Here is a 17059-nt window from a genome sequence, read left to right as displayed (position 1 = left end):
TACGAATCAAATAAATGCAGAAACAACATTTAGAAATGACTTTATTAAACAGCATAAATAGCCACATTTTTTGTTCAACCTTAAAGCGTTAATATTTATTAGCTCTGATAAGACGTTGGTGCTGTTAGATGGGTAGCTTCAGTTACTTCAGTTTCTCCCCTCCCCTAATATTCATTGTAATGTTCATGCTTTCTTTCATGTCTATTGATATTAAATACATTATAGTCATTTGACATATGAGGCACACACATTTGCTGTGGCTCTCTATAAAACAGTATTCAAACTTTCATCTTGCCAAAATCGGTTCTCAGTGTTAAGTTTGTGCTTCACGGCTGTAGTCTTGACTGTGTCGTTCAGTAAATTAAGCTGCAGGTCTAGGCAGAGAAGAAAGGCTCTTAAACTTTAGCTAACTTTGTTACCGCAGTTCGGCGCAATACACTGAAATTTAACAGTGCTGTTGCCACCATCAGGTGAAAGGAAAAACTGCAGCGTACTGGCTGGTGGGCCACTTATACCCCTCTCTTAAACAGAAGCCACGAGCCAATTAAAATCTGTCCGCGGACTGCATAAACTTTGAACACCCCTGCTATACAGTGAGGGGAAACGTATTCAGACACTTGTTTTTGTTGTTTAATATACTTCCAGTGAATATGTCCACTTCAAAGGTACTCACACAATGTCTATGCATTCATAAGCTTAAACCACAATATGTTTAAAAAGGAAAAAAACATCCAGACACCACAAATTAATACCATTAGTTCTTTTTTACAAAGCTGTTGTTGGTCTACGGTAAGAAGTAATTAGCTTTTTGAAGTATTTGGAATAAATTTTTGCTCGTTGCCTGCGGAAAGCTGTCAGTAGTTTCCGAGGGTATGAGGGTTCCTTTGTCTGACTCACAATTTCAAAATCCTCTATGCATTTTTAATGAGATTCAATTCAGGAGATTGGATAAGCCATGCAAGCTCTTTCACCTTTAAACCAGTCTTGAGTTATTTTAGCTGTATGTTTGGGGTTGTTGCAACATCCATCTTTTCCTCTTTTCTTGCCTGATGAGATTAAAATATCCTCTAATCCTGATTCTCCCACCTCCATACTTCACTGTGGGTTCAGTGTTCTTGGGATCATATGTACTATGTTTGAGGTTTGTGAGGGCTACGTAGCTTTTTCCATTGGAGTGTTACTTAATAATGTGTCCCTGAGCACTTTAGAAACCTCCTTCAGCTTCACCATGATTGCTACCTGTTGTGTGAAATCTTCCTAACCAATGGCAACGTCTTTTACAATGTTGTCAGGTGGAATTTGCACAAGAAGACTTATTTTTTATTGTTGCAGCATTAACATACACTTGATTTATTTTTATTTTTGCAAAGGACTCAGATTAGAGCAAAATTTGTGGAGGCGCAGCAACAATCAATTTCTAAAATTTAAACTACTCATTTGCTTATTTTATAATGCACTGCGACCACTGTATGGGTATATGTGTTTTATCACAACAGTGGATAGAGAACAAACCCTGGTCTTTGGGTCCATGTCAGCCCATTTTCCATACTACCCCAGCTCAACTGCTTACCTGAAAGTGGAGGCCAGCAGGAACCAAATGGACATCAGTGGAAGTTCATTCATCAGAAGGCAAACTGGTCTGTAAACAAATCAAATATAAAATTAAATATACCATACTGTGAGACCAGCCTTAGCCACAGACCCACTATTTTTTTTTTTAAAGGAGAGTAAAGGATTTAAAGCACCCATCCATTTGTCTTGGAGCTGATTAGTGACGTCTTGGGTTGATCCATGATCCTGCATGACACTCCTAGTTGTAAAACTCACCACTTAAGTTAAGCTCACAAAATTTGCCAAATTCAAAAGTGACTTCTGTTGCATTAACGTCCTACGAGTAAAACAAGGAGTACATTGCAACAACAGACACTGCAACTATTACAACCAACTGTCCACTGACATAATTAGGCTTCAGTTTATGAGAAGCAAAATTTGAACCTGTCTTTAGTTACATACAAACACACTGTGCTTGTGAAACCTAAAATGTATCAAAGAGGAAAAGACATTTCACCTGACGTCAAAGCTATTATTATCCAGAGGGGGGCTTGTAGGTATGACTTCCCCAAGCCCTCCTCACTGAGCCAGTAATTACAGGACCCACTTTTGTGATCCTGTTACACCCATACCACTAGCCTCAGAGCTGATCCTTTACACACACGCACACCACTGCGGCCCAGAATTCTCTCCTAATCCAGTGACATGCATTACTGATTGATTTGAACAACAGGTGCAAGATATAACTCAACAGTTAATAAAGCAACAATCTGGATAATCTAGCTTAATAGATCAAGGAAATCTGTAACCAAATCCACACAGGTGGTGCAGCATAGTTTATATATACATACGGTGATGTTTTGAGGTAAACAATTACAAGGCTCTCTAGCCTGTGGACAGGGAGCAAATAAAAAATTGGCAGAATGTACATCTTTCTTGTCTGTTGTCTGAATGATGTGCTAAAACCAAAATGATACAGATTGCACTATTTAAAAAATAATATCTAGAGGCAATTTGCTGAAAAACAACTTATCAGTATTGATCAGATCAGGATTTAGTTGATATTCAGTGCTAATAGGATGCTGCATCAGTTAGTCTTTGACACAAGTGACCAGACTGATGGCCTTTTTCTAATCCCCTGTCAATCTTTAGGCAAACTGCAGCATAGACATATTTATTTTCATAGCAAAGCTGAACTGCTTTAATGTGATCTCATCAGCCATATTTATAATGACGCTTAATAAATCTTAAATATACTTGCCATCACCAGATATAGAAAACATGGAAAACACTGTTGCCATCACCACCCCAGAAAATTATGTATCAGTGCATCCAAATAATTTTTGTATCTTTTGCACAGCAACAGTCACTGTATGAATGTAGAACTACCATGGGCAACTAAATCTTCATGAACTGTTTTCAAATGCTTGTTGCCACTTCATTTACGTCAAGGCTCCAGGCTATAAAAGGCTCAGGGCCCTTGTGGTGCAATGCTATAGACACATTAAGAGGTCACACATATTATAAGTGCTATACTGTGATACAATAAAATTAATAGCATGGCCAGACTTACAAGGCCGGCAGCAGGATGGACTTCTCATGGACTTGGAAGGAGAAAAGGAAAAAGGCCAGTGACGAGTTCACCTGCAGTGCAAGGCCAGTTAGTTGATCAAGGGCCAAAAATAACAACCATTCAGCACTTTTTAACAGACAATTAGAAACACTTTGGCACTACTTACCAAAGCCAGCTTTAACTGCCACAGAGTGGGTTTGGTCAACAATTTAATTGACGAAGGCAAGATGAATAGAAGAGTGAGAGCAAAACTGAAAGTAAAGAGAAAAACATAAGTCATATAGCTCCTACATCACTGCTGGATGAATACATAAACAGAGCCAGAGAAATACGATCAGTCTTCTCAGTTGGCAACCCCAGTAATCAAACTTGCGTCATGAAACTGGAGGATGTGACTGCTTACTCTTTTTATAAATACTCATGGTCAACAAATAACTGAGTTATGTTAAAAATGCATCAAATGAATCAAATACTGGCACAGCCTGGAGAAGACCCAAAATGGGTTTAATCCTTGCTGTTGCCACTGTGGTAAAAGCTTGAAGGGAACTGATTCAATCTGAAGACCAGTCTGCTTGTTTGAGCTAAATGACTACATGGGGTCATCCAGGGTGTCCTGTAAATAAATGTAGTGACTGACATGATAGGGGAAAATAGGGGAAAAGGCTCCATCTTAAGATCACTGGCCATTTACTGTAGGGCTAAACCACATCTGTGCATGAGTTTAACATGTACTGGATGATGAGTTATAAATCTACGCACAGTCACGGTAAATAAACTTGAACAGCAGTTAACTTTGTTTTTTGTAATCAAGGTTACACAGAATGTATACTTTATATGCCAAATAATTTCTAGTCTCTGCTTTTTTCAAAAATTGTATTATTAATCAAAAGCACAGCACTAAAATATATTTTAAAATGGAAATGGGGGTTCTATCAATTTATGTCCACTTTAATAAACTGTGATGAAAAACAAAACAAAACAAATAACAGTAAAATACAAACACCGGAACTGTCAATTTCGTTCATTAATTAAATAGTTCTTGTGACTATATTAATTACATAACAATATTGTGTAAGTTCTGTTATTATTATTATTGTTATTATGCTATCATGTAATGCTAATGCTAGCTAGTCAGAGAAACTCCAGAAAACAACTTTGCGCTTTTATGATGAAAATCTAACAAAATAGTATTTCTGGTGGGAATTTAAGGGGCCTTTTGACCCATGTGTGAAGGCCTTTTGCCCCTTGTATTTTTTCTGTAAATGTCTAAGTTTTCACTTCACTTTAAAAGAAAAATTCCTCTCAAAACCAAATGGAATACTCTCTTCATATAGACTTTTCTTGTAGAATTTAATGTAAGCTCACTGATCACTTCCCAATGACAAAAAATAAGGGAATCCAGATTAAATTTTAGAATTATTGGACCATAGGCATTCAGTGTATGTGTTGAGATTAGATTTGGTCCCATCATTTGATCAGAAGATAACATAAGCAGGGGGCGGGCATCTCACCCTGGGGGCGTCTTCCCCCAGTTTACCCTGCATTAAGGAAGTGTTTCCCAATTATGGTGAAATACACCTTGACTGAATATTTCAGTGGCTTCCCTGCTCCCAACACTCTGATGACACAACTGATCACCTCCTACTTAGCAAGCCCTTCTTGAGTTTAACACTTGAGAAAACACTCAAATGTGCAGTGCTCTGGAAACAGTACTGAAAAATACTTGCTTAGAGGGTGTAAGGTGGGCTTTAGGTCATACTCCCTCACACAAGACCTTATCCAAATATATGCACTTTAAATCTGGACCTTGCGTAATACTGCACAGCAAAAAGCACAAATAATCCAAGACCAAGCAATCCCAGGGATTACCAGTTTTAAAGAAACACTGCTATCGTCCCTAAATAGATTTACAGACTTAAACATACTGAAGACTTACAGGGTATTCACTATATGCGTCGCTCACTCTAACAAAGTGACTGTGTACAAAATCCCTCAGAGAGGCTATTTTTGAGCTCAGAGATAAAGTAATAGAAGCCCTTTGTTTAGTGAGAAATCTGGAGCAAGACCATCTGCAGATTACTGACCAGATATCATTTGTTTACCAAAGCTCACAGATATCCCTAAGGTTTGATAATCTTCAGTGCACTCAGTCGTAATGAGGACTCCATAAGGTGTGCCAAAGGCCGAGTGGTAAACGGATGGAGGGTGATAGTAAACGGATGGACGCAGGATTACCTGAGGAGCAGCTGAGTGTCTCTGGACAGCAGGGTCTTGATCTTTATCAGCACGTTCAAGCTGCACCATGTGTTAGCCACTTTGTCCTGCCAGCACACAAACACACACATGCTATAACTCGATACACGACAAAAATATAGTAGTATTCATCAGTGATGCAAAGAAAGCATCAGTATTCCTGTTTGTTCATAAAAGTAATTAGTATGTTAATCATAAACATAAGATATTAATTTTAATAGCATGTTAAAAGGGCCTCTTTTCTTCATTTTACTTTTCTTTTATTGTTTCCTCTTTAATAATGCTTGTGTGGTTTTATGTATCAAAAACAACCATTATTTCTTTTAACGTGACTATTTTCCAAATGCTGTTAATCCCTCAGGAACAGATTGTTTATGTTACACTGCCTTTAAAATTGATATATGCAAATTGCCTCTTCTCTGATTGGCTGCTCTGTTTTATGTGTCATTTGAAAAGCAGTCCAGGCTGAAATACTCATAACTTTAACATGAACAGGTGGGGCTAAACTGCTGCAGGCTAAATAGGGGGATATATTTGTGTTGGTTTTCATGAAAAACACTTGTTTCACAATGTTTTTTTTTGTCTTAATTTTCATACATGGATTCTATAGACTGAGGAGTGTTTATACTTTAACAATGATTACATACTGCTTTAAACAAGGACATTTGGTGATATGATATGTACCCCTAACGTGGCATACTTAAATATCATGTACGTCCATAATGGAATTGGCTACCACAATGGCTTTTCCCATTATGGGGGAAACTCTCACTGACGTAATAAAACCTTGTATCTCCGAAATTTTCTAGAATGAAAGTTTATGTAACAAGATTTTTTTCTAATGGTTGATGTAAAGCATAAGTGCAATGTAAAGGGTCTCTAGTGTAAAAAAAAAAAATATTAAAAAATGAATAAAACTGACAAGGTTTTCACATGACCGTCACACATTAATCAATGAAAACACTAATTCTAATAAAATCTGTATGTGCTGTGACGAAATGACTGAATTCCACAGTAAAACTGCATCTGAGCCAGATATTATGCCTCAGCTAATGATGGCTGAAACTGAGAGGACCAAGTTACGAAATTAGACCCCACAAATATGGTGGCCTTCTTTAAATACCTTGCAGCTTCTGAAGAGAAAGCAAATAAGTGGCATTACTCTAAGTAATCATTTCCCAACTGAAAGTGTAATAAAAATTCCTGAGAGTTTTCTGTGACATTTGTGCACAGGGCAAAAGGTTGCAAAAGATCTGCTCCTGTCATTAATCTCCCTGTGAAGGATCTGAGATGTCAAAAAAAGCTTTGCACTTATTTGTAAACTCAGAGACGTGGGGTTAAATGTGTGCGAGTCAGCGTGTGACTCCTCTTTCTGCATACCAAGCACATTCTTGCCAATCTGCACCTAGCACGGCCTACAGTTTTGCCACCCTGGAGCAGCCCGAGTCACACCCCTTAGGAAGCATGCCTAATGACCACTAGTTTAGTCTACGTATGTATTTACGTTTACCTTTCTACTGGGTGCGGTCATGGGATTCCTCATAGACTACAGGCCTTTAGCAGTTGTGCAACAGTGTGATTAATAACGGACACAAAAGCTACAGCGCTGCTTCTTACTCAGTATTGCCCAGTCGTCACGATCACAGCTGCTACAACTCACAGCTGTGTATGTGTTTGTGTACCAGCTGAAGTACAGTCAGAGGACCCCCTTCTCAGTGCCCTTCCAACTGCAAATGACCCGCTCAAATCAATGTGCTTGGAACTTCCGGAATAACTTCTGCTCTCTCGACTCTGACCTGAATGTCGCAGCACGGCCTCTAAGTTTGGTTTCACTGGCAAAACAGACGAGTCGGCACAGTGAAAGCGCTGGCCTGTCCGGAGAGCCTGTCACTGTCACTGACTGCAGCATTTGGTGCCATTTTTGTGTGAGCAACTTGAGAAGGCTTAACGCAGGGCTGGAGTGAAAACTAACGCCCACAGTTTGTCCTGGCTGCCTTGCTTACATGTACTTTTTCACAATTAGTACAAGCAGGTGCCACCCATGCAGCCTGCCTTCTCTCTCACACATACCACCCTCACCCCCCACACAGGCATGCTTTTTTTGTTTTTATACCTTGTCAGGACATGGGATCATACAAATGTCCTATGTTTGTTTATATGAATACGTCGATTTATGTATGTATGTATGTATGTAAAATAAATGGTCCAAAATTACTCTGAATAAAATATTCTTACATTATCTTACATATGTTTGTAAGCACTCATACGTAATACTGCTACTACTACTACTAATACTAATAATAATAATTATAATAATAATAATAATATTATGTCCCTTATATGTATTACATATATGTGTAAATCTATATAACATCACTTATATGTTATATATGTGTAAGTACCCATACATAATAATAGCAAAAAATATCACCATGTGCCTTTATTATATATATTTGGCCGCCTTGGTCAAATTCCATGTTTTGTTTTGTTTTTCTGAGTAAAAATAAGTTAACACATTCTCTTTTAATGTTCTATTTTCTCCTAATATATTCAGCAAATTAAATAAATTAAACTTGTGCAATAACATTTGTAGAAAGAAGAGAAGGTCATATTTAAGTGTGATCTCTATAGAGGATGTGTAGACTTTTTTTTTGAGAAAAGAACTCATTTTACCTTTTAAGATTAAAAAATAAATAAAACATGGAGCTTCTGTAAAAAGTCCTTTACAAAGTGCATTCTCTTCTGTCCTGACACTGTAGTTTATCTGTGTTTTCCTCTGGTTTTCCTTTATAATGAATACATTTTGTACATTGTGTCTTGGAAATGTACCAAAACAAACACATGCGCACACACACACACACACACACACACACACACACACACACACACACACACACACACACACACAGTTCAGTTCATCGTCTAGGACTTGGCAAACACTCTTTCTCCAGGTTAGAGTTGCTCACACCCTGTTTATTATGTTAGCATCATGTCACAAGTAAATGTGTGATGTATACTAACTCCTGAGCCCTCTTCAGAATTTTCAATTACTTCTCACATCACAGCACCTCCTGCGGCACCTCCGCAGCGGCGCCAGGGTACGTTTCAAAAGCAAGCCGCAAAACTTGGCTTCCACACAGGGCTCTAATACTGGAGATATCGATAGTGGCTTAAGACAATACACAGAATGGGGATCCAATTTTCAAATAAGGCCAGTCAAACAGATCCTTTGTTTCATCAAGGTGAATGAGGGAACTCGCCCACAATGTTTTTTAATTGGCCACAGTTCAACTAAAGCACACTTCAATTTGCAATTTGTGTCATAATTAGGAAAACTGGTTCAAGAACTACTCTGGTATTTAAAGTACTTTGAAGCAGGCTGTGTCCACTGTATGTATCTATGCTACACGGGGAAAAGAGAGACACTACGTATATTTCTGCAAGCATATGCACACATACATAGATTCATAGATAGATACAATGCATTTGGATTAGGATCTCAAGGGCATTTCCATGCCAACCCCACATTTGATCTGACAGGCACAGTGAGGAGTTAGCAAAGCAACATATAAGCAAAGCCTCCATCCAGGCTGATGTGCTGAAAACCTTCTTCATACAGTAAATAAGGCAGATTTATACACAGCCCTACCTTCACCTCCTCCTAAAGCAAAACACAGAACCTAAAATAATGTGTAAACAATACGATGACCTCTAGCATAATATTCTTCTATTTGCCTTCATCTTAGTAGCAATCCTTTTTTTCAATTTGGTCAGCAACAGCAGAATGTGGTCAACACGTGTACAGTACTTTCTGTACATACTGTATGATGAGATGGTGAACTGCATATAATAGTGGCAAAGCCACTGGAATAGAAATAACCCCTGAAAGAACAGCAAGGACAGACTTTTGAAAATGGACTACAGAACTTTGCAAGACACAACTGACCAGATAAATTATTTTCTCTGGTCAAAGCTGACTGGGCCACAGTCAAGTCTGAGTTCGAGGGCATACCTCAAACAAGCCACGGTCAACAGGGAACAAGCGATGCAGAACCTGCAGGATCTGCTGCGGGTCTGACAGGAAAGGCCACCAACAGAGGGCAAAGGTCGCCAGCACAGTCAATGAGATCTTTACCAACAGAAGCAGCCTGCAAGGAGTAAAAACAGCAGAGAAATACTTCAGTAAAAACTTGTGCAGTAGCTTATGTGGCAATAAATAATATCTGGCCAGGGTAAAACATCTTAAAATGTATCAGCGACATCTTATATATATATATACATATTTATATATATACACACACACACACACACACACACACATACACACATATATATATATATATATACACACACTTTAAAACAAGTAAGTTATCTGCTGATAGAAGACTATTTTTCTAGAAATAAAATATGTAAACCAAGTAAAAATGTCTAGAAATAAGTTCTCTTATAATAGGCTTACAGCAATCTCCGAATGAGAAATTTTTAGATATATCGACTACATTTCAGATGATTTCATTAGCCAAAATAACATTTTTGCAATGCATATCACTTGTAAGATACCTTTTTTTTTAAAACATAAGCTCCTTTTCCTTAACTGGGAGCAATATTACATCCACATTTTTTTATTACTTAAAGCTGCACTATGTAAGTTATTTTGTTAAAATGGAAAGTAGCAGCATTACTTAGTCAGGAGAAAAAAATCTAAAAACACCACAATATGATGTCTGTGCGCTGCTGTGAGTCACCCTGTAAAGCCAGCAACAAATTTTTAAATTCAGAGGTTTCGGGATGGATTTTGGGGGGTGGGTTTCGGACCACGTCAAACATCTTTATGTTAATGTCACAGGCACAGGCTCAAAAAGAAGGTCCAGCTCAATGTTTAGGTCTCAAATGTGAAATCAACATTATACTGAAGAAGATATGAAGACAATGGTAGATAATTCACTCACATCTTTGAAAGATCCAACATTCACCAAGTTCTGATGGAGTTCTCTTTGAGTACTCTTTCAAAACTCTCGCAATCATCAGACTCGCCCACTCAGGAAGGGGTCGAAGCACAACTGATGTTACAAAATGTTCTTTTGAATGTTTTGGGCAAATGCACATTTACAACAGAGATTCCCAAAACTTACATAGTGTAGCTTTAAGTTATTATAACTCTTCTCATCTCCATATGATATATAGTCAAGGTGAGGATACCAACAGAGCACCTTGTGGAAGTACTCAGTTTCATCTGTTAATATAATAACAGTGCACCAAGGGCATTAGGTAGCAATTGCATAGTTGGATTAGATTGCCTGGGAAAATATGTCCAGATAACTGTTGGAATTAGATATTAGACTTTTTTTGCATGTTTTAGTAAACTATACAATTTACAGAGCTAAATGAATCCTGAATGACTTTTTAAAATGTAACTTCAATTTAATCCCAGGATTTTGTGTTTAGTTGCTTCCAGCATCTTTTTCACCCACAACTGTTCCTTACAATGTCAGCAATGCCTCATGTCCTTAAAATGTTTGTGTTTGCTGCAAGTGTCTCTGTTGGAGTTGCTGATCCAACTCAGCTGTAGTGGTAAAGTTGCACACACAGGCATAGCAGGGAGGGTCAGGCATGGTCAGAGAGTCATCTGGACATATTTTCCCAGGCAATCTAATCCAAAAATGCAATTGCTACCAAATGCCCTTGGCGCACTGTTATTATATTAACAGATGTAAGGTAGTGAGAGCAGGCCGTGCGGCAGCAAGAGAATCCTGTAGGGAGGTGAACGTTAAACTCCAAGATCTGATTCCCTTTACATACATTCAACCTACACTGCTCAGAATCACCCAAATAGAAGTTAAATTTTCAGTTTATTAGAGAAATGAATATTATAAAAGTACAGTCTTTGAAATAAAACTTTTGCTTTATAGTTAGGGCTGAAAGGTTAATCATTTTTTATTATCAAAATCACAATTTGAAAGAGTGCAATTTTGACCATAGCCTACATTGTCAATAACGTTTAACTCTTCAAGGCTGATGCAAAAAATGGATTATTCCTGCTGTTTTATCTACTCTTGCTCATTAACAATGCGATTTCTCAGTGCTGTTATAGTGTTCATTTGATATGTAAAGAACATGATCTAGGGAAGCTGAAAATTTGTTGATCTGTATTCAGTTCTCATCACAATATACCTTTTTGAAACACATGACTAGGGCTGTAAGTCACACATTAGTTGCTCTTTATCATTACTCTAATTAAACAAATCAATAATGAGCGCTTACTGATCCATATTCTGTTCTGAATGAGCTCAGAAAGAGATGTTAACCACCTGTTGATGAGTTAGATCAAGCAGAAGCAACTAAACACCCATGGTTATGACATGTACGTGTCCCAGTACATGTACATGACATATAATATGTACATGTCGGCACAACCACAACTAACTGGCATTCTGGCACTCCAGAAAAAGGGGATATACTGGTGTTACTGGCCAAAATAACAGGCACAGAACTTTTTCCCAATTTTCCCAAAATCGTTGTGTCCCTCTCTTTTTATAGTGTCTTGATCTAACGCTCTAGTCACAAGCTAATACTAGTATTAGCCTCAAGCTAATACACTAACCACAAGGTAATATGTTAGTCACGATACAGTGACACAATATGATACACTACTGTATGCAACAACGCAATTCGATATAACACTGTATTGTTACATCTCTAAATGTTCCCTAGTATTCAGGTGCTGACATGTAGGCTATCACAGCAACAACAAGAACATAGTCACATGGTCATAAACGAGGTGGCTAAAGACAAGACTATTGGGTCCCACTATAGCAGGTTTATATTTATGTTATAGGGCCTGATTTTTTTTTTTTTTAAATAATGTTTTTACAACTTAAGAATGAGTCCAGTGTGAGCACAAGCTGATGGACACCGAACACTGTGTAATACAGCTGGACTAACCCCTTACATACTAACACTGCAAGACTTTCCATGTAATTTCTGTCATTTCTGCAAGATGTTACAAACTTCACATTATTAGGTACACCATTGCCAGCTGCACCTAATATGCTGCCATAACTTATGAAGTCATGAAAGTCATGTCAGTCTTTACTGATCTCTTTTTGGGTGTTTATAAAAGATGTAATTACATAAGGAATACTGTATATCATCACTGCTGGAACAAAATTGTGTATGTCCATTTTTGTTGCTTATTTTTTAGAGAATTTGAAAATGCTTGCTGCCATTTACACTGCATTAAAATTTCAGCATAAATGGACTAACAGACACAATCCAAAATTATTTTCCATTAACTTCCAATCCACAAGGTTTTTCCTTCTTCTGTAAAGTTACTATTTTGGAGATAAGAGGTTTTGACAGCAATGATGAGCAAAGTAATATGACTAAACAAGACTGTCACAGACAATACTATATAAAACCTGTGCAACTGAGATTGAGGATTCAGGTTACTTATTCGAATGGGACAGTATTTTCAAAAAAGGCCACTTAATGCTAGACCTTTAAGACTTACCCTTTACCCATAAGGCCTTGTTTGATACATTTGCCCAGGAGGTAGCAGAAGAAGGGCAATGAGTGGTACAGCTCCATCTGCTTGTAATTGAGAGCTAAGGTGAAGGCCAACGACCCAAGCAGGTCCCAGCCCAAACCAAGCCCCACCACACCCCACAACGCCAAACCCAGGCTTACACCGTTATATATGACAAGTCGTTAAGGCCTCGTGCAAAGTGGTCCTGTATTTACAACGCACATTTGAAGTCATGATTATCCAAAGACAGACAGTACAACACATAACAAATAGTGTAAAGGATACTGAAAATGACCATAGTCGATTAGGATGAGTCCCGGATAAAGCAGGATGCACAGGGCTGTGGCAACCTTTGGAAATAAAAAGACGCAAAACCTTATGTTACAGAAAAATCAGCACTGCAAAATTAAAGCAAATACAAACAATGGGCCTCATTCACCAACCCACTTACGCAGTTTTCAAGAAGATTCTGACATTCACCAAAGTTTTCTTATTTGGGATTTATTATTTATTCTTGGGTAAAAACAGAATTTACACACACTCAAGCACAAAAGTGCAAACAATTCCGCAGATTAAGAATACGTCATGAATCTGACGTAGACTTTTTCTTAGGACCTTTCTCAAGAACAAATTTAAGAAAAAACTTAGGAAGATGTTGGTGAATGAGGCCTACTAATTCCAGTTACCTTCTTTCTGGAGGATCCATCAGTGAGGTAGAAGCAGAAAAGAATGACTGCTGGAATATAAATCACTATATCTGCAAAAAGAACTACAGGGTACAGGAGAAAAGTAATAAATTACATAGATTACACTGCAAATACAAAAATCATGAAAAACTATGCAACCTGTGTAGTATACAATGTTAATGCCATTTATTTAATTACTTGTATCTTTTTTTTCCCCCAAAGTCATGTAGTCATACATACTTTTCAAAAATTTGGAATCTCCATTAAAAATGTGAAATCAATGTTGTCAGAGCCTGTGGCCCAAGTGGCCACTTGCCTTGGAGATTTATTTATTGTTTTTTTGCAGTTTTGCTTGTTGTCTTTTAACAAACTTTGGTTGGACACAGAACTAACCAGACAAATCAGATTTTGCCACAGTTTGTTAAGTGTAGCAACTGCTACGGCTAACGTGGCAGAGTGGTGACTTGTTGTGGTTCTTCCTGCAGAGCTGGTCCTCCTGGTATAAAAGCTGACATCAGGGTGGAGGACCCACCTCAGTCACCACAACAATGTTTTTATTAATGTAAAGTTTTCAATAAATATTTTCTTTTTCAAAGCAACACCTGACTGATTTTTGGTGCTGAATCATGCTTGTTAATCGTAACGGCCTGAATGCTTGATGTTTCTATAATTCTCGGGCCACAAATTCTTCATTTTGGGCACGATACATTGGCTTGGTGGCCCGAGCGACTCTATTAGTTTGCTACAACTCTACAACTTCATAGGTTTCAACTTATTAGTAGCAACCTGTGAAAAATTTGGAAGACATGTCCAGAATGAACAAAGCTGTAGACTTTCCTTGATAACCGAGAAAGCTGTAAAACATCGAGAATGGAATTTTAAAAAACTAATATCCTAAGCCTTGTATTTTAAAGTGGTGATCTCTTTTTTATGTTCTCAAAAACATAAAATATTGAATAATACACCTTAAAATACCTTCTGGTGTCTTGCTTATAGTATTTACACTGTATAAGTTATTATTGAACAAAACAACAGCAATCAATAATAAAACGATTTCAAACATTTGTTTGGTAGTGTATGCTGACCACACACAAGTAAGTTGCAACTAAATTTGAGAACTACAAACATTAAGAAAGTGTTATGATTTTTATTTCTAACAAGGTTATAGTCCACCTGTCTACTTTGGGATTAAACAAATACAACTACACTTACGGATATAGTTGTTGTACGCTTACCTGTGGTGCGCATAAACAACTTATGCGATGCACTCTCATAACCTCTAGATGTGTGCAACTCTACCCATGCAGGATCAATCAGTTTTGCTCTACACACACAGACATACAGAAAAACAAAATATGTTATATTGTTTACTATATCACACATATTATGATAACCATACAAACAACTCAGTTTTAAAATATATTGACAACTAAAAGATGGTCATAGAGATTTAAACACAACACTTACATATGAGCACATAAAAAGACTGTGGTAGGCAGTGAGAGGGGGGTAGTCCAGACCCCAGTAGCCCAAGTCATTGTCTGTGGTGTTGAAGTACCTTAAAGAAAAACAAACATTTATTGCAGCCGCAAGAGAGGTGCTTACTGAGATGAAGCAGTCAAAATACACTACATGGCCAAAAGTGCGTGGACATCCCTCCTAATTATTTACTTCAGTGTTTCAGCCACACCCCTTGCTAACAGGTATATAAAAACAAACACACAGCCATGCAATCTCCATAAACACTGGCAGTAGAATGGGTCACATTGAAGAGCTCAGCGACATTTTAAACATGGCACTGTCATAGGATGCCACCTTTGCAACAAGTCAATTTGTGAAATTTCTGCCCTGCTAGATCTGTCCCAGTCAATTGTAAGTGCTATTATTTGAAATGGAAGCATATAGGAGCAACAACAGCTCAGTCTTACAGCAAAAGACACGGAGTGGGGCTGCCAAGCACCAAAGCACGTAGCCCACAAAAATCACATATCTTCTATTGCCTCACTCACTACAGAGTTCCAAACTTCTCTGGGAGCAACATCAGCACAAGATCTGTGCACTGGAGGCTTCATAAAATGGGCTTCCATGGCCGAGCAGCTGCACACAAGCTGAAAAACTCATTGCACAAGGCCAAGCATTGGCTGGAGTGGTGTAAAGCATGCCGGCACTTGACATTGAAGCAGTGGAAATGTGTTCTCTAGAGTGATGAATCATACTTCACTATCCGACAGTTTAATGGACAAATCTAGGTTTGGCGGATGTCAGGAAAACTCTACCTACCTGAATGCAATGCGCCAACAGTAAAGTTTGGTGGTAGAGGAATAATGGTCTGGGGCTGTTTTTCAGGGTTTGGGTTTGGCCCTTTAGTTCCAGGTAGAAGTAAAGTTAATGCAACAGCATTCAAAGACATTATAGACAATTATATGCTTCCAAATTTGTGGCAGCATTTTAGGGGAAGACCCTTTCCTGTTCCAGCATTACTGTGCCCCTGTGCACAAAGCGGGGTCCATAAAGACATGATTTAACGAGTCTGGTGTGGAGGAAATCTACGCTGACCTCAAATCCACTGAACACCTTTGGGAAGAACTGGAACGTCAACTGCAATCCAGGCTTGCTCATTAAACATCAGCACCTGACCTCACAAATGCTCTTTTAACTGAATGGGCATAAAATCCCATAGACACACCCCAAAATCTTGTGGAACACCTTCTCAGAAGAGTGGAGGCTGTTACGGCTGCAAAGAAGGGGCAACTCTATATCAATAAGCATGGTTTTAGAATGGGATGTCCAAAAAGCTCATGTAGGTGTGATGGTCGGGTGTCCTTTTAGCCACATAGTGAGACAAAGAATGCCTCCAGACAGAGAATATATGTATGTATGTATGTATAAGGATGAATGAATGAATGGATAAATGAATGAATGACGAACCATTCCTTTAAGGGAAGATTGTAGGTTACTTCTTGCCAGTGCCTCTGTGCCTCATAGTCTCCAAACATGGGTGCTTTTCCAGCGCCTAAATTAGAGTTTACACCATTAGAAACAGCACACAGACACAAATTACACTGATTTGATTGATGCAATTTGTCCATCAGCCTTGTTTGACCTAAAATAGGGTGTATAACCATATTAAAAGCGCAGAATTAGCGTTAGTATTTTTTCAGGATCGATTTTAGAATCAGTGTCAATGTAGACAACTAAAGCTTCTCCTTCAGTGAACAGTTCAGCTACTTATTTAGCTTAACCCATCTCTCTCTGGCTGCACACTAACCTGAATAGGAGCTGAAAGACACAGCCCACCTCGTCGTTAGACCAAGCAAAACGCATATAGAAATAAGGCTCCAGGTCTCCATGGCTGGCAGCCCCTAAAGACGCTAAAATTCAACAACATTAAGCGCTAAAACGCTTGTAAGATCTTGTAATTATCTTTGAAGCTACAGGCGCCGCTTCCTGATCGCTCACGTCAGCACTCAC

At 38.3% G+C, this 17059-nt stretch overlaps 1 protein-coding gene across 2 annotated transcripts in view; it reads right to left on the bottom strand.

Annotated features, from left to right (window-relative positions):
- Positions 1–17059, bottom strand: part of alg6 (ALG6 alpha-1,3-glucosyltransferase) — a 19797-nt gene extending 2738 nt beyond the window's left edge. The window contains exons 1-12 of one of the 2 annotated variants that reach the window (XM_036570221.1): positions 16857–17059; positions 16517–16601; positions 15052–15146; positions 14824–14910; positions 13589–13671; positions 13188–13252; positions 12888–13073; positions 9390–9525; positions 5360–5445; positions 3291–3375; positions 3125–3195; positions 1571–1639 (exon numbers count right to left, since the gene is read on the bottom strand). In XM_036570221.1, the coding sequence (XP_036426114.1) occupies positions 1571–1639; positions 3125–3195; positions 3291–3375; positions 5360–5445; positions 9390–9525; positions 12888–13073; positions 13188–13252; positions 13589–13671; positions 14824–14910; positions 15052–15146; positions 16517–16601; positions 16857–16938 (1130 nt within the window). In that variant the 5' untranslated portion in view covers positions 16939–17059. Of the gene's footprint in view, positions 1–1570; positions 1640–3124; positions 3196–3290; positions 3376–5359; positions 5446–9389; positions 9526–12887; positions 13074–13187; positions 13253–13588; positions 13672–14823; positions 14913–15051; positions 15147–16516; positions 16602–16856 lie in introns of both variants that reach the window. The other variant, XM_036570220.1, reaches the window with a different exon arrangement.

Source organism: Colossoma macropomum, unplaced genomic scaffold (assembly GCF_904425465.1).
Source record: "Colossoma macropomum unplaced genomic scaffold, Colossoma_macropomum, whole genome shotgun sequence".
NCBI classification, from domain to species: domain Eukaryota; kingdom Metazoa; phylum Chordata; class Actinopteri; order Characiformes; family Serrasalmidae; genus Colossoma; species Colossoma macropomum.
Note: the sequence above shows the minus strand (reverse complement) of the source record. Positions and strands in the feature narration are given on the sequence as shown.